Source organism: Rhizopus delemar, genomic scaffold, assembly GCF_000149305.1.
Source record: "Rhizopus delemar RA 99-880 supercont3.15 genomic scaffold, whole genome shotgun sequence".
Taxonomy (NCBI): Eukaryota; Fungi; Mucoromycota; class Mucoromycetes; order Mucorales; family Rhizopodaceae; genus Rhizopus; species Rhizopus delemar.
The window spans coordinates 681,456-709,429 of NW_027137841.1; the positions used below are offsets into that span (position 1 = coordinate 681,456).

Below are 27,974 nucleotides of genomic sequence, written 5' to 3' on the forward strand. Positions count from 1 at the left end.
TATAAGAAGACTTACACATATGTATTCAAATAACTAACAATATGCAAACTCAAGTGCTTTCGCAAATGATCGACAGAGTCAAAACATGTGGAAGCAAACAAAGCGCATCAGACTACAGTTGAAACCTTGACAAATGTCATCTTGACAATGTAAGGTTCACTCTTTACCTCAGCCTAGTATCGTTGGATTCATTCAGACCATCCGATTTAGAGCTCATTTCAGTAGACATTCAAAGATTTTGTAACAGAAACAATCGGAAAGTCTGTTGGGTCTCAAAGCAAAGCTCAAGAGCATAAAAAGACATGCGGCATCATGGATTTAGAAGATAGGATCCATAAGAAGTCAAGCCAAAATAAATCTGAGCATATCACCAAGCTCTGCATCGTCAGCTTATGGACTAATGTAACGATACATACTTCGAAAGAAGAGCCTACAAAAACAATCTTTGAATATCGAATTCTTTGTTTATTGTAGCACTCACGCCTTATGATGCATGTCATAGGATACGTTAATAAAGTGGTAGTTATGAATGGTCTAGAAAAGACATACAATGGATGATGATTATTTTCAAGTAGCAACCCCTAACCCTGCATAGTATATAAGAATCATGAAAGAGAACGACAATGTTAGGATATCATTCCTAATAGCTCTGTCATTTTCCGAATTACTTTAAACATGATTTATACTCTCTCTCGAGACCTTTGCAGAAAACTTGAAATGCCGCACTTCCCTTTTAAGATCTTTGCAGAAAACATCTCTATGCATCCTCTTTTTAGGTTTATATTTTCAAAAAATCAGAAAGATTTACAATCATAAACGACTGTCTACATGCAAAGATTGCGGCTGTTCAAACTCCTTACATCAACACATATAAAAGACGTACTCTCTTTGCTCTCAATCAACTCATTATCAAGCAATAGTCTATTCTATATACAAACATGCGTTTATCTCTCATCTTCTTTGGTTTATAATCTGTCTTTATGATCGCGTCTTCACTTCCTCTTGGCTCTATTGGATTAGAAAAAAGACGGGCTAGTGGTGTTGCTCAAAGCACTGCTGCTTTTGCTCAAGGCGCTTCTAGTGCTGTTGAAAACGCTATGGGTGCTGCTCAAGGCGCTGCTGATGCTACTGCAAAGATTGCTGATGCTACTGCAAAGATTGCTGGTGGATTGCGTTAACATTAAAACATTGTTTTCTAGCATACCCTCTTTTTGGCAGTATTTTTACTCTTCTTCCAAAGTTCATTAATACCCTTGACATACTACTAGAAGGAAATATAAATTAATAAAATAAAGCATATAAAACCTCTTTTTTGCAAATAAAACATATCTATTTTGTTCTTTTTTTTCTTTTCTTGAATTACATTGTCCATAAAAAGGGATACAATACTCCTTATGAATGACTTGTTATTTTTCTATCATTTTGTGCAAAAGGAGAAACGATATAAAAAAAAGGGGTATTTTGCGCTATTCACTCATGAGCAACATGATAAAAAGTTTTGGATACAGACTTCTAATTCAGATTGTGTGATAAATGATGATAAACATTTGTATGGCGACGTCCATTTGAGCTACTTTATGCGTTTGGACATCTTTAGATGGTACTATCCTTTGCTTTTGCTGATAGAAAGTCAAGGCTAAATGGATTTATCAAATGGCGTAGTTACTGGTTTAGAAATGTATCTATGAATGATGATATACGTACTTTGTCTAGAAACTCAAGCTTATACGAAATACATGTTTCATTTAGCCTATGTTGATACTTCATGTATAGAGCAAAGTAACAATAATAATAAAAAAGCATACAAAGACAAAAAGATCATTTATGACTTAAAAGGGTAAAAATTATATACCTTTTGTCAAAGTCCATAAACAGAAAGGCAATGCTATTTGGCTACAAGAATTAAAAAAGATGAGGAGTGTAGTGTAAAGAAGAAAGAATTGAAGCTCTTCATATACATATCCTTGTAATAAACAGTGACAGTATTCCTTTCTTTTTTTCCATCTCAGGTGTAATAATAATGTTTGATAACAACAAAAGATGAATGCTTTATGTTTATTTAGAGCATGAACATTCATCACATTGATGACTCAAAAAGGCAACAAAAAGATTGTATTCTTAATAAAGAAGTACCTTGACAGGTCAAGTATGAAGTAAAGACTGTCATTCACTGGCAGTTAGGATATAAAAGACTCTAATATGCTTTCTTTCTCAGTAACTCTGACTTGATCATTTTCAATAAACAAAAATGATTTGTAAAAATATATATATGCCATTGTTAACCCTAGATCATCTCAAAAAAATTTTCATCATCCCATTTTACGCTAAAACTCTGAAAGACCCTAAATACAACTCAATATTTCAGGGTTTATCTACACTCAGACTATCCAAGTATTACATCTTACATTATCATGACAAGTTTACAATACATGACTTTTTTTTTTTTTTTTTTTTTTCTACAGTCATCCGATTCATATGGAAAGCCCACTGGGAGCAATTCTTTGAACATACTCCTGTCTTGGGTGAGGTTGTCATCAATAAAACCCAGAGAGAGATATTGAAACTATCTGCTTACAATTCTCTATGCTAATATCTTTTGTACAAGTCACTCTTTCATACGTTTAAATAAAATATTTTATTTAATGGCCTAAATGAGCACGCGGTGTTTCAAGACGCCATAATTGCCCAAGCCAGGTCAAATGAGATGTAAAAGAAGCTAAAAAATCCCTTGTGGAAGCAAGGACAAAAAAAGAAAAGAAAATGAATGGGTAAGGAAGGAAAGATGTGAGATAGACATCAGTATGAGCTCTGGGGTAATTTTTGCCCGAGGTAGACTGACGACGTAGGCGGATCATTTAGGTAAAGTAGATGGTTAGGTTCATAAAGGATAGTACAAGCAGTTGGGTGAACACATTGGAATTTTATCCACGGAGTTTAGGCATGGTCAAGGACATGTCCTGTACGGTACTTCTATGGTGGGGCAAAGTCATATGACGCCAAGTCTTTGAGGTCAATAAGGCTAGACTAGACGAAGAAGTTGGCAACAGCCTTACAAGTAGATGCCTTGAATCGCTACAGAGCGGCGTAAATTCGATGAAGAAATGCTTTGCAAAGACGTTGGATCTTACAGTCAGTAGGTTCATTGATGAGAGTAGGGTCGCGAATGATTGAAGAGTCTAAAAGATCGAAATCGCCACGGACTGTGATGTTGAATTTGCTCAAGTATGAACAAAGCTCGGTTTCATAACCAATATGGATCAGAAAGATGACTAAACCTCTCTCTCTCTCTCTCTCTCTCTCAATAATGGATATCCAGAATTCGACGAGCGTTGATGTGTAATCTGCAAATGTTAGAGCGCAATTGTTGTAGAGGCAGGCGACGTCGTAAAGATACATAAATGAGTCTAAAGCCTGCTAGTTTAGGAGGTGAAGAAAATTGCCTGGCAATAGCAGTCAGACTAGGTTGAGAACTATCGCGTTTAGGTTTAACAATCTTAGGTGGAGGAGTGGAGGCGTTTTAAGCTTAGATGGGGGCGCTTAGATGAGGTGGGAGGAGAAAACGTTTAGCGATATGATGCGTTCAGATAACGGTGGGAAATCTGTGGTTGACAACTTCAGAGTAAGTTATTTCCGTAAGAAAACATTCTCGTGTTGTAGCTTGAGTATCTCAACATGGGCAGCAATTAAGCTTGTCTGCCTGCCTGCAGTCGTTGGAGGCTGCTTGCTGTTGTGATGCATAGTGAGGACTTACAAACAAGGCAAAATCTACAGAAAGTGACGGAGAGCCTTACTGTTTCATACGCTCGCACCATCCTTAATCCTTGAACTTTTTGATGAACTTTAATAATTAAAATATTCATCCATAAAAAACTAAAATACTGTAATTTCGTCACTGTTTAAAAAAGACCAATAAACAAGAAAAGACAAGTTCAGTGTCCTATGTCCTAAAATGCAGTGATCCTTAATAACTTGCTGATGTGCATTATCTTGTTTTATCTTGGAAGGAGATGCAATGTACTATACTACTTGGAAAATTCTTTTTTGAACAATCAAAAAATGATTCACCCTCCAAAGGTTACACACTAGCAACAACAAAAAGAAAAGTGTCAGCCCATGTTTTCATACTTGTAGCACGTCCCTTGCGTCTAATCCTATTAGTACTGCGTAATATGGCGTATTCTTTGGTCTCTCTTTGGTTGAGAATTAATAATTGATCAAGCAAGTTATGCAGTGACATGGACATCATCGAGTGAGAAATTACATCGTAGTTCGTACACTACAGCTGTTTTTGTATAAATTATCAAATGTTCATAATTGCAAGCAGTTTTTTTTGTTATCCTATTTCAAATATGATTCCATTGTAAAATAAACTTCATATTTTCTTTTTCAAACATGACAAGAGTGTTTTTTAAAAGTTCTCAAAATGAACCAAAGTGTCAAACTGAACAAAAGCTTTTATTCAATTTTTTTAGAGATTGATATTTGTCAGAAAGGATATAAAGCTAGTTAATCAAGACTAACAGTTACACTTGTCACCACAAGCACATTCTATAGTACGATGAGGGATTTGTTAAAAAAGAAAAAATCAATTATAAAAGAGTACCTTTGCTTGATTCTAAATGATAGTTTAGTATTAAGCTTTTTGCGTTTATTTTTCATTATTACCTCCACAAGCACAAGCATTCTTTTGTTTGTTTCCACAGCTTTCACAAGAGCACTTTTCACCACAGTTACAATCCTTAGTTCCAGAGCATCTAAAGAAAGACGCGTATTATTAAATAGCACACAAATACCTTGATGATATTCATCCTATACTTTACTGGCAAACGTCTTTCTTACAGGGGCAAGCCATTTTAATTTGTAAAACAAGAAAAAAAGAAGAAAAAAATTGCAGTGAATTGCATTGGGGAATGATTTTATTGAACATTTCATTTTCCGCCATAATCCCCCCTCTCAAGGCAGACCGTCCAGGAGTACCTCATCGGCCACACATGGTTCCACCAGGATTGAGATGACATGATCGAGATGGACGATAAAAAAGTTTATGTTTATTATAAATCCAGTGGTAAACAATAACAAAAGAAACAAATTCAAATTATTTTAGGCCCATGACATACATGGAACTGACACGCTTCGTTCTTTCTATATCTGCGTTGGGTTTATGATCCAAAGCAACATCGGCATGATCAATGCAATGTCTTGGGAAAACACCCTTTGCATAGTTCCTGGTCACATTGATACCTTGACACCAGCCATCATCGTATTCTACAAGTAACTCGATGCGGTCTCCAGGTTCAATTTCTAATTCATCACTCAAGGTGGGTACGTAGGTAGCGATGACCGTGAAGGTCCCAAGTGAAGAAGCGGCTTGAGCTTCTGGAGGTGCAGTTGCAGGCGCGACGGCCACCGCTCCACCGGCTATGGCTGCTGCCGCAGGCACGGCTGGAGGAATGGTTGGAGCAAGGTTTTGGGCAGGCAACTGTTGTTGTACGGCAATAGGTGATTGCGTTTGATAGTACTGCTGCTGTTGTTCAATCATTTCTTTGCTGCCATCATCGACCAGTGCTGGAGGTTCATGAGCCTGTTGGCCAACTGGAGCCTCGTCGTGGTACATTGGTTGAGCATCAAAGTTTTCGGCTTCATAGTCACTATAACCCTTGGGCTCGCCGCTGCCGTCACCTCCGAGGTATGTACTGGCCCGGGTGGTCATTCGAGCAGCTCGGCTCTGCTTCAATTCTCTTCTTCTCTTTCTGCGGACATAAAGAAGGGCAGCTGAACCAATGACAGCTGCTACGACAACTCCGACAATGCCTCCAGCTATGGCACCTGCGTACGATTGGGTTGAACCTGAAGTGTCAAGGGATTCTGCAGCTACTGAACCAGAGGAAAGGGCTGAGCTACTCGTCATGGTGCTGCTTGGAGTGACAGTGCCGCTGATATTTCGTGCTGCTGACAGAATGTGACTCGAAGGACTGCTAGCAGAAGAAATGCCGCTGCTGGAAAGAGTGGCTAAAGTACTACTGGCTAGAGTACTACTTGTTAAGGTACTGCTTGTTAAGGTGCTACTGGTTAAGGTGGTAGTAGTTAAAGTGGTGGTGCTAGGTAAAGCACTACTAGTAGTCAAAGAGCTGGTAGTTAAAGAACTGGTAGTTAAAGAGCTGCTAGTCGGAGTAGCTGTAGCTGAATTTCCGGCACTACTGTTGACGCTTTTGTCTTTTGATTTAGCTGTAGTATGGGTAGAATGAGCACTAGAATGTGTCTTGGTTGTCGATTCTTCTTTTGTTTTGGTTGATTTCTTTGAAGTTGAGGTATCTTTCTCCTTTTCTGAAGTTGAGGTCTTTGTCGCTTTTTTTGATGAGGTGCTGGTCTTTTCTGCTTCTGAGGATTTTGTCGACTTTTCAGAATTTTTACTACTCTTTTTGTTGGCTATAGACCCACTGTTAGAATAGGGCTCCCCTTCCTAGTATTCAAAAAATATTTACATGAATCGCTCGAGTCTTCTTCATTTTGAAAAGAAGCAGCTCTCTTTTCAGGTAACCACAGTGCGTTTGCTGTTGTAAGGATGCTGGCCATGGCCAACCATGAGGACATGTGATTACTACTCATCTTGAAAATGTTGAAAGGAATGTAAAATAAATGAGAGTATAAACAAGAACTAATGAAAAATAGTTTTCTCGATGATGAATCGAAAATAAAAAGAATGAGCTGAAGAAAATTAGTATAAGCGAGGAGCTTTCATCTTTTTGGTATATCGAAATGAGACACACAATGTTGTACGAAAAAACTTCCTCGGTGTAACCTAGATTAGACAAGATCATTCTTTACATTGTATGTTTTTGAAGTGGTTTGCTACTAGAAAATTGAATGGATGTAAGCATTTAAAGGTTTTTAAGCAATGAAATATTGTTGAGATTAAATTGATTTAAACAAAAAACGATTGAATGAGATTGGATGGTCTTTGTTACGTTATAAAACACACTTCTTTTATTGACAGCATAAAATTAATTCTGGTTTATTTGCATACTGATCCATGACAGAACAAGTCAATGGAAATCCAACTTGAATAACTTGGATCATCTTTGCTTTCTTTAAACTAAAAAATGATTATTGAATGCTGATTCAATTGAGGATTACTATTTTTTTTGAGATTAAATAAATAGCTTCAAACCTCACATGTGCATCATGTAACATCAATTCTGTAATTTAACGGAAAACCCGAATTCAAACCATCTCCTCCAGGATTACACAATGGCTTTCTTTATCAAAGTTTCTTTTGTTCTTCTTTGGGTCATTGTTGTTTAGCGGGAGTTAATTATGGTTTTATACATTTAGCCATTCGTTTGGGTATGCGTGTTTTGGAAAGCAATCTGAATAACGTGTTTCAATGCTTTATCTCAAATGTGTCAATATGATCACACAATAAAGCTCTTAATTATTGTTAAATTACTTGTTTGTTCAACTACAAATATGTATACCTGGCTATACCCAGGTTCAATGTTCATTTCGAGAGTTTGGACATTCTCCTTCTGCAGATTGCTTTAAATGGAAAGTGCTGCTTTCCAAGGCCTAGAAACTCCTCCTTTTTTTTTCTTCTCTCTATTCTTATGTTTCTTTTCTCATTTATTAAAGTATCGATAAATATGCTGAGCTATTATAAGTAACATGTCAATAAATAAAAAACATTCAAATCTATCCAATTTATATATTTCTTTCTTTTTGGTTTCATAGAATTTATTTATTCTAGTCTACTTTTAGAACGTGCACATTTTTGATATCATGAATTATAATCCTCTCATCATTAAAACTTTTTAAAAAAGAATGATTATTGGCTGTAGAATTAAGAAAAAACCTTGTTGAAAAAAAAAGCAAATATATCAAAAGGTTTATCAATCAACCCAAACTTTTCTTTTTTTTAAAATAACTATGGAATTTAGACTTTTACATTTGAAGCCCAGAATTTTTTTAAATGAAAAAAAAAACAGGTTTTATTGAAAAAAGCTACAGTTGACATCCGTTTTCGTAGCGTCATTAGGAGCATCGATATGAACCTCAACGTTTCAACTAGAATCCAGGCTGGACCGCTTTTTTGTGCTCCACACTCTCGATGCTTTTATAAATCATTCTCGCATATTCAGAAGAACACGTTCCTAATCCATCTTTTTCAACTATAATGGATAACTCAGCTCAGAGTAACCAACATCTCATGTTTCTCTATACTGACACCTTAAGCACCCGTCTATCCGGCTTCAATTCTATAGGTTCAAGTTCAACAAAAAATAGATCCCCTTAGGACCTTTTCGCTTGTTAGCTGCACTGATGGCACTACGTTTCATATGTTATTGGGCAAATTTTACGAAAAAATGCTTGGAACAGTAAACCCTCGGACCACATCAAACTGTAGGTCCCTGATCATCTTCAGCCAACCTTCTTTCACAAAGATTCTTTCACTCGTTTACTAAATCTCTTTTTCTTTTTTTTTTTGTATAAATGGTTCAAGGCCTATTTTTATTAAAAAGCAGACAGTGTCGTAATGAGTGGCTGCTAAAATATATTTCATTACATTTTTTTTTTTGAATAAGTGCAATAGTAAATAGAGAGGGAAAAATTTACTCCCAAAAAAAGAGAGAGCTCAGCACAGAGAGTTGCAATCAGTTTGGAGGTATCGGAAGACACAGATAAGAAGGAGAAGGGAGAGGAATCATAGACCAGACGTCAGTGAGCATGTCAAAGGGCAAAAAGAACGCTGCCGGACACCACAGAAACTAAGCCTCTTTAGCGATGTGGTAAATCAATACCTGCAAAAGCTTGTCACATTCTATCATACAATTGACAGTTGCTGTTCACGTTTACTCTGAGGCTCTATTAGCATATGAGGCATTGTAGCTCACAATGACGTTGTAAATGATCTCAAGAAGGTGCTCATCACACCTATAGAAAATTAACCTATTAATACCCACCCAATGAATTAATTTGGATAGTCGATTTAAGTCAGCAGTTGAATGCGTCACTTGCTTCCAAAGATTAATTCAAGCAGTATCCATATGCCATCATGAATTCTATTTCTGTAACTCAGCCGATTAGGAATGTACATTCTGAAGTTTGCTTTTTTATATGCACTTAATAAAGTTTGTATAAAGTTCAACCGCAGCATCCAAGCAAATAAAATAAAAATACCATCTTACAATGATACTACGATGCCTACAACCTCTTTGGTCAAATTTATAAAAAAAGGTCAGGTATTAAACAAGTTATATATTAATAAAAGGTGGCCACGATCACCATCTAGAACAATAGAAAAGCAATACAGAATGCATTAAAGTATTGAACACATTGTCTTGGCAGAGACAAGACACGGCTTTGGTTAAAAGACAGGGTGCACATGATCAGCAAAAGAGTCACCTTCTCCTCACCACATTCAGTAGAAAATCATTTTACGAGGAATTGCACCAAGTCCCATTTCTCAATCTGTCATGAATAAAAATTGCCTGGATTGTGTTTTTCGAACTCATCCCATCTCTTTGCCTACGTAGCCCAAAGTTTATCTTGGCCTTTTGTCCTTGAATGTATTTATATTGAATTGTAAAGAAAAAAAAAGGGAGCAAGGATTTTTGAGCAAGCTCAAGATCCATTATAAACACCTGACAGACGCCACTTTTAATCAATCTGATATTTTGAGGTTTTTTGCAAATGAACTGCTACTTTTGAGTTGTTTGGACATTTACGTCTACAAGGAGACGCCCTCGTACAGGTGTTTACAATAAAAAAAAGGAGGTTCTTTAAAACCCTATCAGGGAGTGAATATGAGATGAGCGCTCCAAGAAAGCGGCACCGCTTCTTGAGGGACTCTGTAACGTATAGAATGACACTCGGAGTGATCGCGGCAATTTGTCAAATAAACAAGACCTTTACTCTTCTTGGACTCAATGATCTGCCTTTTGTTTTTATTACCTTGGGAAAAAATCATTCTTTTTGTTGAGAGTCGCTTTCAGGACCAAGTTGAAACTAGTCGCAACATCATAATCTGTATAGTAATTATGCCATGGTCCTGAATATATCCTTTCCTTGACTTTCCTTATCAATCACAGAGAAAGGTTATTTCAAAGCTTTTTCCTTCTTTTGTTATCATTTTTTGCAGGGGACATTAATCATGAAAATTAAAAAATTTATTAATTTTATTGAACTTTTTTTTTTACAAGAGGATTGACAAGGGAGTGTATAGATTACTTTACTATAACGAGTATAGTAGTACTATTAAAAGTCGAATATGAAACAGATAATGCTTTTTACAATATGTATAAATAAACAGAGTGAAGCTATTTAAAGTAAAGGAAAGATGGAGGGATTTTCGATATTGAAAGTAATGGGCGCAGCACCTAACATGGGCGAGGAAGATGCAGACGATGCTGTAGAAGACATGGGTGAAGATGGTGATGAAGGCAAAGAAAATAAGGAAGAACCAAAGGAAGCCAAGGTTTGATTGAGGGCGACCATATGTGAATGTTCAATGTGATATTTTAAGCCGTTTAAATTTTTGTAACGTTTGCCACAATCACCGATAGTACATTGATAAGGCTTAGATGCAAGGCTTTCGAGATCATCATTACTAAGATTACAGTGTCCATGCTGATTATGATATTTGAGACCGTTAGGATTTTTGTAAGCTTTATCACAACCGGACACAGGGCATTTATAGGGTTTGTCAGCATTTAAATCTATAAAGTCAGCTCAAGTTACTACGGGTGTATAAAAAAGGGTCTATTACATACTCAGATTAGCGCTGGCTAATATAGCGCCGGCTTGTGCAAGAAAATCTTGATCATTCATCAGCGAGGAATGTAATTCGGCATGATTACCAAAAGAGGAGGCCAATGCTATTTTTTTTACAGCCGACTGTGTCAAAAGTTCAATGGCACTGTTGGATGAAACGCTGATTTGGTTGAAGGGTCGCTTTTTTCCAGAAATTTTTTTTACTTCTTCTACATTATCGTCATCATCTGAAGAGGAAGGATGGCCAGGCTGATAGTAATCAGATAAATAAGCAGCAGCTTTTTTCTTTAGCAAATCAATATCATTAGACTCTCCAAGCTCGTCTTCATTATTAAAAGAGGAAAGAGAAGACCAGGTGTCGTTTTCACTATCAAAAAGACTATTACTATCTTCATCGTCGTCTAACCGGACATGGCACTCTTCATAGTGTTGTAATAAATCATGAAGATCATTCAACACAAGACCGCAGCAAGCAAAATCACGACAAAAGGAAGCTTCGAGTTCCTTTGGCTCAAAGGTGTCCTTTATATCATTCTGAGGAGTAAAGAATTGAAAATCATATGTGCTATTTTCGTAAGATGAGTTTACTTGTTATATGCTTTGCATACACACTTACTCAAAACTAATATCTTGTTTAGGTATTGTAAGAGTACTCATGCGTCTAAGAGAAGAGTTGTGTTCAAGAGGAATAGGCATTTTTCTTTATTCAGGTTGATATAAAGTAAGAATGAGCAAGGAAAAAAAAAAGTTAAAAATGAAGGACCCTTTTATAATAAATCAGAAATCCCAGCTGTCTTCTTTACGGTGTTTCAACTTCAATTTTGAAGTAACGATACTTTGTTTTCTATAAAACTATTGTATATAGTATCGACATCGAAAAGAATAAAAATAAGCCAAATCGTTTTTCATTTTGTCTTTTATTCCAAAAAGATATTGATGACTACACGCTTGATATGTACATATAATCACCTTTCTGTTTGGGTTTCTCTCAAGCTGTTTCGCTATGCACCCTTTAGGGACACAGGCTTATCGTTACACATATTTTATTTCCCCGAATATTACACAAAAACCTAACAAAAGTGTGAAATGGGGGGCTCGATTGGTCAATGAATAGCTTAAAATGGAAAAGCCATGAAAGAACAGTCAGACGATTCGGCAGGAGCATCCTCACCTGGATGCAGCTATGATCATTTTACATAGCATACCACCTCTTTGAATTAAAATATTGAATTAAATGATCGGTGGGTGTCTCAACGGTTCAATTTTGCAGTAGGCAGAAGGCGATACAAGCAAAACTTGAACAATGTTTTAAAACCTTTTGTATCTTAAATTATATAAAGCGATGTTTCTATTCGCAAATAGTTCCATCACACCTTTCATTAGCCCTTTATCCCTTTTTTTTAAATTAAAAACCTTGTTTAGTCTGACAAGGGGTTTTAGCCCATTTTGAGCTCAAAGTGAAGGATGTAGAACCCAATTATGTTGTTTATTGTTTTTTATTTAGCACAAACAATATAAACTCCGGGTTACAAAAAAAGTGCCTCGTTTAAAAGTGTACTCTTGGTATGGCTTTTCAGTTGATCAATTGAAATGAGTCATATTCATATAATGAAATGGATACTGCGCCGTAAGCTACTTATGCAAAAGCACTTGAAAATAATAACAATTGTGTAGGTTCATTTTACATGCATAATTTTAACTTGAAAATATGATAGGGTTTTATTTTTATTAGACAATCGGGATTTACAATAATTGTTTTTGAGGCAGTGAATTTCAGACACCAAGCCAGGTTAAAGGATTATACCAACGACCCAAAATAACCAAATAACCTTTTTCTTACACTCTTCTTATTTGATTATGTGGTTGATCAACATGATATTATACTGTAAGAGACATTCCATAAAGTATTTTGATCAGGACTAAAAGTTCAGTTTATGAAAGCTGTTGATCATATTATTAAGCTTGGTGAAGATAATGTCTATATCGATATAATAAGGTTATGATAGGATACATCAGATAGCTCCCTCGCTAGTAAAAACCAGGTCAACAGGTAAAGAGCCGAAAAATGAGACCTATTCACATGCACGTCAAAAACAAACGATGGCTTAAAAAGATACACCGCATGCATTTCTTTATTTTAAACAACTTGGTCCTTCTTGTTTTGGCAATATCATTTTATATGACTATAATCAACTAAACAAGTGGCAACTGTGGCAAAGAGAGAAAGTGTCAGAAGGAGACAAGGAAGAAGTTTGTAACATTTAAGAAGCCATTTCAGAACCTACAAGACAGCTTTTTTAAATAGAGGAAGTGGCAGCACTTGTATGATGTTTAGGTATTACACCAACATTTTACAGAGATTCCTTCAAGAACTATCAAAGAGAAAGAACAAATAAAAAACAAATTTTAACTGTAAGTATATCATATTCATAATTCATGTTCAATCACAAAATCAGATTAATAAGCGCTTTACAAAGACTTGCATTCTTTTTTCTATTGCTTGGCCGTAACCAACTTCTACTTATTTGGACCTATTGAAAGGTATTTTAATATATCTCTTAAAGCAACAACACAAATATCGCAACTTTTTTTTTTAAAAAAAAAGCTGAAGCCCTAATTAAATATTTTTAAAAGAATTAAATTGAATTTCTATAAAAATAATATAAATGATAGATCCATCTCTATAAAATCATATGCTTTTTACTCTCGCCAAAACAAATTGTCTTTTAATTTGGCGAGAAATTGCACAGAATATGTAAATTGTGGAGGCTGTCAATCACTAGAGTTTTAATACGATATCGTAATGCTCACCTCACAGCCATGTGTTTTGCGTTATACGTTCTTTTTCATAATTTCAACTGGACTTTGACATGTGAGACGAATCCTCTTCTCACTTGTACAATCTTCTATGGCAAATGAATTGCCCAAATAGAAAAAAAAAGTAACCAAGTTATCAAACAAGGCATCCGATCAAAGCTCAGGGTTTGTACCCTATTTTTGGTTAAAAGAAAATTTCAACTTCCGTAGTTTGCTCCCTTGCTTAAAGAAGGTGACACAACCAGAGTGAGTATTTAGGATACCCAACTTCATTTGCTGATGCATTTGATTGAACTTTACTTTTCTTTTTATGCTTTGGAAATATTTCAATGAATATATATTCAACGCATGAAGGATTCGTATATTTTCTTTTATAATTTCATTTGATATGCTGAAGACAAATGCTTCAAGTCATTCGAGAAGAAAAGTCGGGGCAAGAATCAAGACAAGTTCTGTCTTTTTGAAAGCGTATTTCCCTGCCCATAGATTTAAATGTATTTCACATCTTTTCAAAGTTTATCTAACTTTAGTTAAGAGCTAAACAAATCCTTTTGTGCTCTGAAAAAGCTTGGATGGCTTACAAAAAGAATCATAGTGAACCGTAGCGAACGCAGCTCTTTTCCACCAAAAATTCTTATTTAACTACAGATAAAAAATATCCAGAGTAACTCATCACGAGTCCTGATTGCTTTATAAATAATGCTTCAATCAGCTTCATCTATTGTGCTTCGTTTGTGTACACACTGGTGAAATACACATGTGTGTCTCACTCTAATTAAGCTGCTCTCCACTTTAAAAAAATCTCAGCCTGGCAGATTGACAGTAGCCTTCCACTCTTTTGCAATGATAAGAAACTCTCATATGACTATGCTTGAATAAACATCATTTATCGATCTTGATGAGCATATGGGAACGCCTCTGATTCTTTTTTTGATATTTTAGACGGAGGAACTGTTTGTTATAATCGTGGGTAATGCGGGGTTTATTATAAACTAACCATTGATTTGATTGTCTAGATCGTGCTAAAGTAGCACGACAACAGATCGTGTTATTGGTCTTCTTCAACACATAACTGAGAGAGTGAAAGATCACACACTAAAAATGAGCGACTTATGCGTTACTTATGACTACACTTAAGCCAAGCCCCAACGTTAGACCCGCTAGATTTCATACGGAGAATGATGCTGGCTTTAGTATAAAAAAGGCAAAGACAAAAGGGAGTACCTATTTGAAAAGACGACTAGAATACAACAGAACATTTCAAAATGCTATTTACACTTGATGAATGCATAGAATCGAATAAACATAAAATATTTGTGTGCAATGTTTTACATGCACAACTCTTTATTTGATTGCATCTTGCATTTCTTGCGTCTGTCGACAGTGACTCTACGATTTGCGGGTAATATCGGCCTTATGACATGTTTGTATTTTAAAAGATCGCGTTAATTAGCTTCTAGGTATAACACAGCGCTCAGCCGAGGAAAAAGAAGAAGCTCCATCCTCTATAAAAATAGAACATGAAATGTTAATTAGATTACCTTGGAAACAAAAGGTCTGCTGTTAAAGAGCATAAAGCAGCATTATCTGTCTGTGATAGTGATAGAAGTCACGCCTGTTTTTTGCTCTCTTAGACTTGCATTGTCTTTCTGACTGACGGACACTCTCATTCTCACCCTTTTTAAAATAGGCGTTTGGTTGAATAATTGAATAGCAGTGTGATAGTGAAAAAGAACGACTTGTTTGCTCAATAAAAGCACCATAACTTATTCTAGCCTTTTGCATACGTCCTGTATTCTATTTCTATTATTTTAATCTTAGATTTCCTTGATTGAATATGAGACTTGAATAGAGAGCATTTCAGTTGAATATACGTTTATTACAAAAAGGATAGGCAAAAATAAAAATTGAAAAGCATTCTTTTTTTTTCTAGTATCCATGCGATTATACGTTTTAGTAACAAGCAAAACTTAATATTTACTTTGTTTCAAGGAGTAGACTTTATTGCTGTGATTGATGTAGTAAGCCTCTTTTGATTTTAATAAGCAAAAGAAAGTAATACGTCAAATTTCCGTATGAACATTATAACTTTGTGATGCATATGTCAGTTGATAGGTTTTCATGAAAAAGAAAGATAATTCAGAGTATAAGCCTTTCTTTAATGTATAACACCAGGACGTTGGTTCTTTCAACAGTCTTATTTATCACGAGTATCAAAATATAAAGGATAAACGTTATTTAAAACTATTGGTTATCTACTAATTTCACTACGCTTATGATATTTAGATAAAAAAATTTGTGAAAGGATGGGGGTATCGCACTAAATAAATTATTTCATCAAGGACATATCCTTGTCGCCTGTCCGTAAAGATGAGCAACATTCTCAACCTCAAATTCAATCGATTTCTTTGCTTTAATTAATAGTGTGTACTTGAGTTTATGAATTAAAGCTCTTTTAAATAGCTACATCCAATTAAAATAAGATCAATGTCTCTTTAATCGATTCAATCAAAATACAGATACCTGTTACTGACTACATGTTATTATGCGTGACTGAAAAGAAAACAACCGAATAGCTAAAAGAACATGAGCGCATAAGAAAATAACATTTTTTAATATGAATAGTACATCAAAAAGCAATCTATTTGGATTTCAATGCCTGAATACAGTCTATTTTTTGTTATCGTCATAATCAAAAGCGCTTTTTAATTAAAGCCAAAGGCTTCTTTTTTGGAAGCCAAATATTTCTGTAGGATTCCCGAATTTAATCTTACTTAGATCAGCTTGTATGACAGTAGTGTTGTATAACGTTCCACAAGCACGATTTATTGTTGATTATTCTCTTTCTTTTACAGTCATTTTAAGGTAATAGACAAAAGATTTGATTAGTTTAAAGTAAAATATAAAAACAATAGTGAGAAATGGATAATAGCTCGGATATTAGAATTTAAATTGTAATATGTACTAAACCTTAAAGTAATTAATTGGAAATAAATAACTTTACTTATTCAATGAAATTCTCCTCTTAAAGCTTATTAGGTGATCGTTGAAGATGAAATCTTGAATACTGAGAATATAAACATTCACTTGTGATATTTAATAAAATTAGTCGTAAAATGAAAAAGAATGGGAATGAAGCTTTACATGAATACTTTATACAAATCCAAGTTAAAGCAAACAATCCATTTAGACCAGAAAGTCTCTCGAGCACATTTTTTTTTTTGGTTACCAAAAAAAAAGGAGGAGGTTAGTATGACATACTATTTCACTTTTGTTTTCAATAACAACTTTTTCCTTTATAAGAGGGATTGTTCTATGAAGATTGTTCCTTGTATTTTTTGAAGTACAATATGAATTAAATTTATTCGTTTGATTCAAAAAGTCAATAGTAACCTCTTGTGCAAGATATTTGTATGAATGCGTTCCAATAAATTAATACAAAATTTTTTCTTTTATTCACCTTAATCTCATTTGAAACCTGATCTCCTTTCTCTTTTTTCTCATTCATCTTATCTCAAAAGATATGCCATGAAACTCAACTCGGGTAGTCAGTGAAGATTCCATGAATATGCTATGCATAACTTAATGACATAATTCATAAATAAAAGGAAAGCTCATTTGATTATTAAACAAGTCAGAACGTTCACAAGTAAAATGCTCATCTTAAACATACATTCAAGAGTATTTTTTTTTTGTTCGCGTTTTGTATTACCTTTATATAAAAGGAAAACTGTTCATTTTTTAAACATGGCAAATGAACATATGATTCCAAAAGAAAAATGCACTATTAAAGACGAAATAGATAAGTTGTTAGCTTTTCATATTCATTGATTAATATCCAAGTAAAATCTATATAATATATAAAGTGACATCAATGTTATAGCTTAAAAAAGCTTGGTTCACCACAGTAAAGAAAATGAGAGATCTGAATGAAATAGTGCTTCCACTTCAACTTTCGCCCAAGAAGTTTAACTGCTCCACTCCCACTTTTCATCAGTTATTTTACTTGTTTTTTAATTTTTCTCCTCATTTCTGCTCCCTTTGACAATAATAACAAGCAGTGAAAGGAGCGGGTTTAACGCATTAACTAACTCGTTATGAACAAGTTTCCTATCGTGAAAAAGGATTGTTTTTCAGTTTGGCGTGAGGCTTCATTTTTGTCTTGAAAACAAAGCTAGTCTGTAAACACGTTAATTAATGTCTTTATGAAACCTACAGTGGGTTAAAAAGACGCAGCTGGTAATAAATTTTGAGGGGTTAAGAAGATATTGATTGCAGCCATATTAAGATGTCTGATATTATTATGGCCTTTGGTGGATCAATTAGTATATTATTGTCAATTGGGTATGAAGAGTAAGGAAAAAACACATAAGGTCAAGTATTAAAGTTGTAGCAGAGATGTTTTAAATGCTATGGTTATGTTGTCGGTTTTGATTCTTTTAAAATAAATTCTAAGAAAGAGCTCCCTTTTTCAGTTATTACTATGAACTAAAGGCAATTATGGATTCGTCATTAGGTAAAAGATGCGCTTTTGTTACTAATATAGCCAAATGTACGGCCTGTGACTCTTAACAGTAATAAAGAAAAATTGACAATTGGAACAGAAACATTTATTGCTTGATCATTTTGCCAATTCGCTTGGATAAACAATCAAACTCCACCGTTGGCGTTATAACTATGTACTTCCAGATGTTGTAGAAAAATGACTCAATTTCTTGTGAAATATACCTTAATAAAGAGTATTTAGAAAAAGCAACGATCAACCAACTGAGGTAATATAATACAAAATTCACCGCATCATCACCTTTTTTCTTCTTCTTCTTTTGCTACCCTTCTGGGCTAATAGCAAAACCCATGTTTGCCAGCCTTGGTTCTGTCCATATTGGCCCATTTCAGCCGAGTAAGAAGTCCTCTAGCCTATTATTTTTCTTTGATCGCCACCAAGTTCATTAAGCACGGTCAAAATGCAATGCTACCATAACAATTAGTCGAAAGTTGGAGGTCACTGTCATATTTACCTTTATAATTTCCTTAATATTGTGTAAGATCACTCAAAAGATTCTTAAGCTAATGATTTGACTGTATATCATATATAGCACTTTGTGCTATGTACGATAAACAGTCTGCACTGTCTACCGTACTAGTTTGGACCCTAAACTACATTTTACATCCAAAGAAGTAGTTTGTATTGAATGAGCTCTCTCTCATCCTTACTCAATAAAGAGGTATAAGAGACTCATCAATTGTTTAACTTATTTATTAGTTTTATTAATCGAAAGACATAACGCATCTATTCCATAGTCACAACACAATAACAAAATAAAGATAATCCTTGGTGAAATGATTGCTCTTTACGGTTCTTCAGCCGACATAATCATCTTACATAACGGTGATTTACACAGTCAGCTGGAATTACTTGCCACTTTACTCCATTCCTACATCGTTACTACAAATAAATCTGTACAAGATACAGCCATTTAATCACTAAATCGTTTGAATATCTTGATTAAATTTAGTGTTAGCTTATTTAACGGTTCTGCATTGATATTTCAATTATTTATTATAAAAGGAAGAATCAATAACCAATTCTTGGGTAAAACACAAAAGATCAAAAAAGAAGATACTGGATTAGAAACCTTTTCATTTCTTATTTAAATGGTGAATATTAAGAGGAGTACAATTTGCAGACACAGCAAATGAATTAGGGTGAATTTTTGAAAATTTTGATTCGCTAGAGAAATTACAATGGTCTTTTCGTACCTTTATTCAACTAAGTCGATTATGTAGGTGAAAATTCAATTACCGCCTCGATCGAAGTTGATGTGAAAACACTACCATCATACGTCATATGCCATATACTACCAAAGAATGAGTAATGTGTGGCTTATTCATCTTGATTACATACATAAAATAGACAATATAAAAAAAATCAAAATATAAGAATATCGAGTGCTTAATTATATGCAAAGACAAAGCAGGAAAAAAAAAAAAAGCTTGCTCATTACTTTTACGTATTTGGACATGTTTCAAAATATTTTGAATGGGTTTAGGTTTGATCTAAAATAACGGCCATTGAAAACAAGATTTTGAAAAAAAGTATAAAAAGGATTCATATTTTCAAACCATTAAACTTTTCAGCATCTTTGGCTGACGATCCCCAAATCATACTTTTTTTTTCTTTTATATAACTGCCAATAAACCCTTTTTTCTTTTTTTATCAATTCCTTGAACGTCAATTTTTGTAAGCAGCTCAAGCAGTTTAGAAAGAAAACAAAGAACCGTAAAATATAATTAAGGATTTATCATCCATAGATTAACTTGGTATCCTTAGTTCATTTATACATAAATATATTATATATAATAGTAGTATAATATGTCATCTAATATCCCTGCTCCTCCTCTAACATCTATGGGTACTATTTCTGCACCAACTATGATTGGCTCGCATATCACAGCCCCCGCTGCTAATGCAACTCCTATCAGTCGTTCTCCTCGTTCGCCTACAGATCCTCATCGCGTTGCTGTTGCTTTAGAAAACCCCAAGGATGTTACAACGGCTGCGTTTGTTTTGAAAGACGGAACGAGCTTCCAAGGTATTTCTTTTGGTGCTGAAAAAAGTATCTCGGGTGAATGTGTCTTTCAAACAGGTAAGTTTCATCTTTTGATGTGTGTGGGAGGATAGGAAAAAAAAGGCATTGACCTATTTCCATAATTAGGTATGGTCGGATATCCGGAATCAATGACCGACCCTTCTTATCAAGGTCAAATCCTGGTGGTTACTTTTCCCTTAGTTGGTAACTATGGTGTGCCTTCCCGTTCCGAAATGGATGAGGCCTTGAAGGACATTCCACTAAGATTTGAATCTTACCGTATTCATGTGGCCGGTTTGATTGTTGCTAGCTATTCTCAAGATTATTCACATTATTTGGCCGATTCATCTCTATCGACCTGGTTGAAGGAAAATGACGTGCCTGCTTTATACGGTATTGATACGCGTGCTTTGACAAAAAAAATCCGAAGTGAAGGTGTCTTGCTTGGTAAGATTTTGTTTCCTAATAGTTCCTTTGGAAGCAGTGCGTTGGAATCGGCTGCCTCTGCTCTTGGCTTTTCAGCAGGTGAAACAACCAAAGATTATTGGATGAATAATTATCAGCAAGTAGATTGGGTGGATCCCAATGAGCGAAACTTAGTCGCTGAAGTCTCCACCAAGGAGCCCAAACTTTACTGTCCTGATCCTGCTAAGGCCATCAGACTGCCTTCGGGCCGTACGATGCGTGTGATTGCAGTGGATATCGGTATGAAATACAACCAGATCCGTTGCTTTGTCTATCGTGGTGTAGAGCTCAAGATTGTCCCCTGGGATTATGACTTTTTGGCTGAACCTGATGACTCTTATGATGGCCTCTTCCTCTCCAATGGACCTGGTGACCCAACCACCATTGATGTCACCATCAAGCGTGTACGTCAGTACATTCAAAACGTCAAAAAACCCATCTTTGGTATCTGTCTAGGTCACCAAGTACTTGCTTTGGCCGCGGGCGCCAAGACGATCAAGATGAAATACGGTAACCGTGGTCACAACATTCCTTGTACGAATCTGATTTCCGGTCGCTGCTACATCACCTCTCAAAATCACGGATATGCTGTCGACGGCTCGACGCTTCCGGAAGGTTATCAAGAGCTCTTTGTGAATGCCAATGATGGATCAAATGAAGGAGTGATTCATACCAGCCTACCTATCTTTTCTGTTCAATTCCATCCTGAATCCACCCCGGGTCCTCGCGATACTGAGTTTTTATTTGATGTCTTTATCGACACGATCCAAGCATGCGCTCACAGTGATCATTTGGTGCCTGTGAAAATGCCTGGTGGTACTAAGGCTGAGAATATAAAAAAGAACCCTCGCGTTCATGTCGAAAAGGTTCTTGTCTTAGGCTCGGGCGGTCTATCAATTGGCCAAGCTGGCGAATTCGATTACTCTGGTTCTCAAGCCATCAAAGCCTTGAAAGAAGAAGGCATCTACACCATCTTGATTAATCCCAATATTGCTACCATCCAAACCTCTAAGGGTTTGGCTGACAAAGTTTACTTTTTGCCTGTTACACCTGAATTTGTCCGTAAGGTGATTGAATATGAAAAACCAGATGGAATCTATGTGACCTTTGGTGGCCAAACAGCACTGAGCGTGGGTATTGCCATGAAGGATGAATTTGAAGGTTTGGGTGTAAAGGTCCTTGGTACTCAAATCGACACTGTCATTACGACTGAAGATCGTGACCTCTTTGCTCAAGCACTTTATGAAATCAATGAAAAGTGTGCTCAATCATCCTCTGCTGTAACTGTTGAAGAGGCACTGGTTGCTGCAAAAGAGATTGGCTATCCTGTGATCTGTCGTGCTGCCTTTGCCCTTGGTGGTCTTGGATCTGGTTTTGCTGATAATGAAAAGGAATTGATTGACCTCTGTAACAAGGCTTTTGCTGTCTCGCCTCAGGTTCTGATTGAGAAATCCATGAAGGGCTGGAAGGAAATTGAATATGAAGTGGTACGCGACTGTCAAGATAATTGTATCACTGTCTGTAACATGGAAAACTTTGATCCTTTGGGTATTCACACTGGTGACTCTATTGTCGTCGCTCCTTCTCAAACCCTTTCGGATGAGGACTACAACATGCTTCGTACAACTGCTGTGAACGTCATTCGTCATTTAGGTGTTGTTGGTGAATGTAATATTCAGTATGCCTTGAATCCTTTCTCTAAAGAATACTGTATTATTGAAGTCAACGCTCGTTTGTCTCGTTCATCTGCTCTTGCTTCCAAGGCCACTGGTTACCCTCTTGCCTTTGTTGCCGCCAAGCTTGGTTTGGGTATTCCGTTGAATGAAATCAAGAATAGTGTCACTAAGGTCACTTGTGCTTGCTTTGAACCTTCTCTTGATTACGTCGTTGTCAAGATTCCTCGTTGGGATCTCAAGAAATTTAACCGTGTCAGTACTGCTTTGTCTTCTTCTATGAAGTCTGTTGGTGAAGTTATGGCTATCGGTCGTACCTTTGAAGAAACAATCCAAAAGGCGATTCGTGCAATCGATTACCACTTCCCTGGTTTCAGTAAGGTAAAAAAAAATATATATAAACATTAGGGCGCTTTGAAAACCCATTTTTTATTTTTCAGAACGATCAAGTTGCTGATGCTGATGTTGACTTTGAACTGACACACCCTTCTGATCGTCGTTTGTTTGCTATTGCTAATGCCATGCACAAGGGATACACTGTTGACAAAATTTGGGAAATGACCAAGATTGACAAATGGTTTTTGAACAAGCTTCAACGAATCGTCAATTTGGACAATCGCTTGAGAGGTTTCAACAAGACCAACGTTCCTGGCAATTTGATTCGTTCTGCCAAGCAACTTGGTTTCTCTGACCGTCAAATCGCTCAACCATTGAATAGCAACGAGTTGGCTGTACGCAAGCTGCGTCAAGAGTATGGTGTTACCCCTTTTGTGAAGCAAATTGATACAGTCGCTGCTGAGTTTCCAGCCTTCACCAATTACTTGTACATGACATACAATGCAGTTGAGCACGATGTTGATTTTGAAGATAAAGGTGTGATGGTCCTTGGCTCGGGTGTCTATCGTATCGGTTCCTCTGTTGAATTCGATTGGTGTGCAGTACGTGCGATTCGTACAATTCGTCAAAAGGGTATCAAGACTATCATGGTCAACTATAACCCTGAAACCGTCTCTACGGATTATGATGAAGCAGATCGTCTTTACTTTGAAAACATTGACCTTGAACGTGTCTTGGATATTTATGAAACCGAAAGGTCCTCTGCTGTCATGATGTCCATGGGTGGTCAAACCCCCAATAATATCGCTTTACCTTTGTATCGTCAAAACGTCAAGGTCCTTGGTACTTCACCTGAAATGATCGATAACGCCGAAAATCGTTACAAGTTCTCTCGTATGTGTGATAACATTGGCGTGGATCAGCCTCTTTGGAAGGAACTGACAAGCTATGAAGAGGCTGAAGTATTCTGTGAAAATGTTGGGTTTCCTGTCCTCGTCCGTCCTTCCTATGTCTTGTCTGGTGCTGCAATGAACGTCGTTTTCTCCAAAGATGACCTTGCTTCTTATCTGAAGGAAGCTGCTGCTGTTTCTCGAGATTATCCCGTTGTGATCTCCAAGTACATTGAAGATGCCAAGGAAATAGAAATGGATGCTGTTGCCTTGGATGGTAAGTTGATCATGCACGTCATTTCTGAACACGTCGAAAATGCTGGTGTCCACTCGGGTGATGCTACCCTCATCTTGCCACCTCAAGATTTGGATCCTGAAACTGTTCGCAAGATTGAAACTGCCACATCCAAGATTGGTCGTGCCTTGAACATCACCGGTCCATTCAACATTCAATTCATTGCCAAGGATAACGAGATCAAGGTCATTGAATGTAACGTACGTGCTGCTCGCTCATTCCCCTTTGTTTCAAAGGTCTTGGGTATTGACTTGGTTGAGATGGCTACAACTGCCATGCTGGGTCTTCATGTCGACCCTTATCCCAAAGTCGACATACCTAAAGATTATGTTGGTATCAAAGTCCCTCAATTCTCTTTCAGTCGTCTATCTGGTGCTGACCCTGTCTTGGGCGTTGAGATGGCCTCAACAGGTGAGGTCGCTTGCTTCGGTAAAGACAAATATCAAGCTTATTTGAAAGCTCTGTTGGCTACTGGCTTTAGCCTGCCTAAGAAAAACATCTTACTCTCAATCGGCTCCTACAAGGAAAAACAGGAATTGTTACCTAGCGTTCGCAAGTTACATGAACTGGGCTACAACATCTTTGCCACCACAGGTACAGCTGATTTTATTTCTGAGCACAACATTCCTGTCAAACATTTAGATGCTTTGGATGGAGTTGGTGACGACAAATTAAAGGCTGAATACTCGCTTCAACAGCACTTATCCAACAACTTGATTGATCTTTACATCAACTTGCCTTCCCGCAACCGGTTCCGTCGTCCTGCCTCCTACATGTCCAAAGGATACCGTTCACGTCGTTTGGCTGTTGATTATTCAGTCCCTTTGTTGACAAACGTAAAATGTGCTAAACTGTTTATTGAGGCACTGGCTCGTAAAAAGGACAATGAGATTTTGACAGTTGATTACAAGACCAGCCATACTCAAGCTCAATTGCCTGGATTGTTCAATGTCAACGCCTACATTGAAAGCAGTGATGCGTTTTCTGTTGTAGCCAAGGCTTCCCTGGCTGCTGGCTTTACTACCATCTCTCCTATTGTACAAGATGTTACTGATGAAGTCTCTTTGGATAACTTGAGTGATATTGCTCGCAGGTCTGCTTATACTGATTACTTGCTTAATGTGATTGCCACAGATGATAATGCTGCTGACGTTGGGAAACACAGCTCGGATGCTGCTGTTCTCTATATCAATACCGATCGAATTAAATCAGCCAAAATATCTGTGTTTGACTCTGCCTTTTCTTCATGGCCTGGATCTCAATTGATCATGACGGGCGCCAAGGGAACTGATCTTGCCTCTATCTTGCTCTTGGCTTCCCTTCATAATTGTGTTATTCATATTACAAATGTAATTAGTAAAGGTGATTTGGCACTGATCAAGATGAGTAAGAAAAAAGGATTGGCTGTTACTTGTGATGTCTCTGTCTACTCCTTGTTCTTTGCCTCTGAAGATTTCAATCATACCAAGCTCTTGCCTACTAAGAAGGAACAACAGGCACTCTGGAAGCAACTGGACGTAATTGACTGTTTCACTGTTGGCTCCACGCCTCGTAAGTTGGCTGCCGAATTAGGTCATGAGGTGGATGCGACTGCTGGTATCAGTGAATCTCTTAGCTTACTTTTGACTGCTGTGTCTGAAGGTCGCTTGACGCTAAAAGATATCACTGAACGTTTATACGACAACCCAAAGTCTATTTTTGGTCTCTCTGCTCAACCAGATACTTTTGTCGAAGTGGCCATCGATCGATCCTCTGTTTGGCCCGCCAATAAAAACTGGTCTCCTCTTGCCGGAACTACAGTGCGTGGGTCGGTCGAACGTGTCGTTTTGAACGAAACGGTGGTCTTTATGGATGGTGCACTGACAAAGGATGTCCTTCTTGGCCGTGATATCTCAGTCCAAGCCCAAGTTGTTCAAAAAGAAGCAATTGAAACCGAAAAGAAGAAAAAGAAGAGACCAGAGATGGAAGAGAAGACAAGGGAAGAGGCTGTTTCTGAAGAAGAAGAGGAGCGTGCCCCTGCAGGTGGTGAATTGATTGGGCTAGCAGGCGCTGCTGACCAACAGCAGGTCTCTCTTCAAGCGCCTCACTATGAGGTCTCTGCTTCTCTTGCTCGTGTTGTGGGCCGCTCTCCCTTTTATCGCAAGCATATTTTACGTTCTTCTCAATTTGATCGTGATGATCTCCATCTTTTATTTGCCGTTGCTCACGAAATGCGTAACTTGGTCGAGTTGTACGGTTCGATCAACTTGATGCAAGGCCGTGTGATTAGCACCATGTTCTTTGAGCCCTCTACTCGCACCTCTTGCTCATTTGAAGCTGCCATGAACCGACTGGGTGGTCGAGTTGTCTCTGTAAGTGCCACAAGTTCTTCTGTTCAAAAGGGTGAATCACTGGCCGACACTGTGCGCACCTTGGGCTGTTATGCCGATCTCATTGTCCTTCGCCACCCTCAACCTGGAAGTGCTCAAATTGCTGCCAAGTATTCTAAGGTGCCCATTATCAACGCAGGTGATGGTATTGGAGAACATCCCACTCAAGCCTTCTTGGATGTGTTTACGATTCGTGAAGAACTCGGTACCGTAAACGGTTTGACAATCACCTTGGTTGGTGATCTCAAGAATGGCCGTACTGTTCACTCCCTTGTCAAATTATTGACCTATTACCAAGTTACTATCAATTATGTCTCTCCAGAGACATTGACCATGCCGAAAGAAATAGTGGAAGCTGCTAAAGCTGCTGGTATCAAACAAAACTTCTACTCTTCTCTTGATGAAGTGATTGGTTCTACAGATGTCTTGTACATGACCCGTGTTCAAAAGGAACGATTCGAAACAGAGGATGAATATCTACGTGTGAAGGATGCCTTTATTCTTAACAACAACGTCTTGAGTAAGGCTAAGTCTCAAATGATCGTGATGCATCCTCTTCCTCGTGTGAATGAAATTGAGCCTGAAGTTGATTTTGATCAAAGAGCCGCTTACTTCCGTCAAATGAGATATGGTTTATATGTTAGAATGGCTTTGTTAACTCTTGTTATGGGTACTCTTCGTAACTAAATGCTGATTGTATACAAATAAAAATATAAATTCTTTTTTATATTGAAATACTTTTTGCGATTATTTAAACTTTCTTATTTGAATGACTAATCGTTTACGTATGACATTAAAATATACATACTTTTACATGATTTGCCAAATACTAGAGACTTGCACTTACGGTATTCAGCTGCTTCTTTATCATATGTTTCAAACCAGAAAGCGACAGGATTATGTAAGTGGCTTACCACAGCAAGCTTCACCCAATCATTATATTCTCAGGCTTGACTTCGGTTTAGCTAAGATACGTTAATAGAGTCACTTCATATTTCAATTTAAATGTTTTTGAATAAAACCATACCTCTTTCCTCTTGTTTTGTTATATCTCCTTTCTTCGTATTTCACGAAATGAAGCCACCTTTCATTAAAGAATTTTATGCTTTATCTCTCTTCATACCCTATCACTAATGCAGAATACGATAAGTGAAGACGGTGATAGATAATCAGCAGAAAATGTGTTGGGCATATTTTGCTATCCTTGCTATGCGATTACTTCTTTGTTTGAATTACGCAGGCAAGGTTAATAAGCTTTTCCCACCAAGTATAGAAAGGCATTAAAACCGCTTTCATCTACTCTTCTTGACAATAAGGCTTCATCTTTAGTATCCTTCATTCACAAAAATTCATTGTCTCAAGTGGTATCGGCCTTGACTGTATGGTGTTATTAATATAAAAAGAATCATTAACCACCAAATGCTCTTTTCACAATATTTGTTCCTGTATGGTGGCTAAATTTTTTTTCTGATTGCCTCCTACTTCTGCTGCGTATGTATATCTTGTTGAATAAAAACAAACAACAAAGAAAATGATAATATTGTTAGTTTAGGAAACAAGATATAAAAACCAGAGAGACAAGTCAATGGTGTTGTATTAGCAAAATACTTTTTAATAAAAAATGTAATTTTTGTTCAAAAAAGGCCAAATAAGGTTGTTAATAATATGCTATATGTTATTAAAACAAAGAGTGTGTGGCAGTATTGATGGCAATCATATAAATTATTCGCAAAAATATATTGACCCCAAGTATTTTCTAACTTAAAATGGCT

At 36.8% G+C, this 27,974-nt stretch overlaps 5 protein-coding genes across 5 annotated transcripts; 3 read left to right on the plus strand and 2 right to left on the minus strand.

Moving 5' to 3' along the window:
* Nucleotides 1–980: 980 nt before the first annotated feature.
* Nucleotides 981–1,178, plus strand: RO3G_15060 (uncharacterized protein; the record flags this gene model as incomplete). The annotated part of the gene is made up of 1 exon (XM_067669644.1): nucleotides 981–1,178. One exon carries the CDS (start codon nucleotides 981–983, stop codon nucleotides 1,176–1,178), a length of 198 nt encoding a protein of 65 aa, XP_067525745.1.
* Nucleotides 1,179–5,095: 3,917 nt separating this feature from the next.
* On the minus strand, nucleotides 5,096–6,606 carry RO3G_15061 (uncharacterized protein; the record flags this gene model as incomplete). Its single annotated transcript, XM_067669645.1, has 2 exons — nucleotides 5,096–6,426; nucleotides 6,483–6,606. 2 exons carry the CDS (start codon nucleotides 6,604–6,606, stop codon nucleotides 5,096–5,098), a joined length of 1,455 nt encoding a protein of 484 aa, XP_067525746.1.
* A 3,711-nt stretch (nucleotides 6,607–10,317) lies between these two features.
* Nucleotides 10,318–11,463, minus strand: RO3G_15062 (uncharacterized protein; the record flags this gene model as incomplete). Its single annotated transcript, XM_067669646.1, has 3 exons — nucleotides 10,318–10,712; nucleotides 10,767–11,332; nucleotides 11,384–11,463. 3 exons carry the CDS (start codon nucleotides 11,461–11,463, stop codon nucleotides 10,318–10,320), a joined length of 1,041 nt encoding a protein of 346 aa, XP_067525747.1.
* Nucleotides 11,464–18,438: 6,975 nt separating this feature from the next.
* RO3G_15063 (uncharacterized protein) lies at nucleotides 18,439–18,766 on the plus strand (the record flags this gene model as incomplete). Its single annotated transcript, XM_067669647.1, has 2 exons — nucleotides 18,439–18,484; nucleotides 18,681–18,766. 2 exons carry the CDS (start codon nucleotides 18,439–18,441, stop codon nucleotides 18,764–18,766), a joined length of 132 nt encoding a protein of 43 aa, XP_067525748.1.
* Nucleotides 18,767–19,957: 1,191 nt separating this feature from the next.
* RO3G_15064 (uncharacterized protein) lies at nucleotides 19,958–26,889 on the plus strand (the record flags this gene model as incomplete). Its single annotated transcript, XM_067669648.1, has 3 exons — nucleotides 19,958–20,231; nucleotides 20,301–22,693; nucleotides 22,753–26,889. The coding sequence occupies 3 exons, from the start codon at nucleotides 19,958–19,960 to the stop codon at nucleotides 26,887–26,889; spliced, it is 6,804 nt and encodes a 2,267-aa protein (XP_067525749.1).
* Between the last annotated feature and the right edge of the window lie 1,085 nt (nucleotides 26,890–27,974).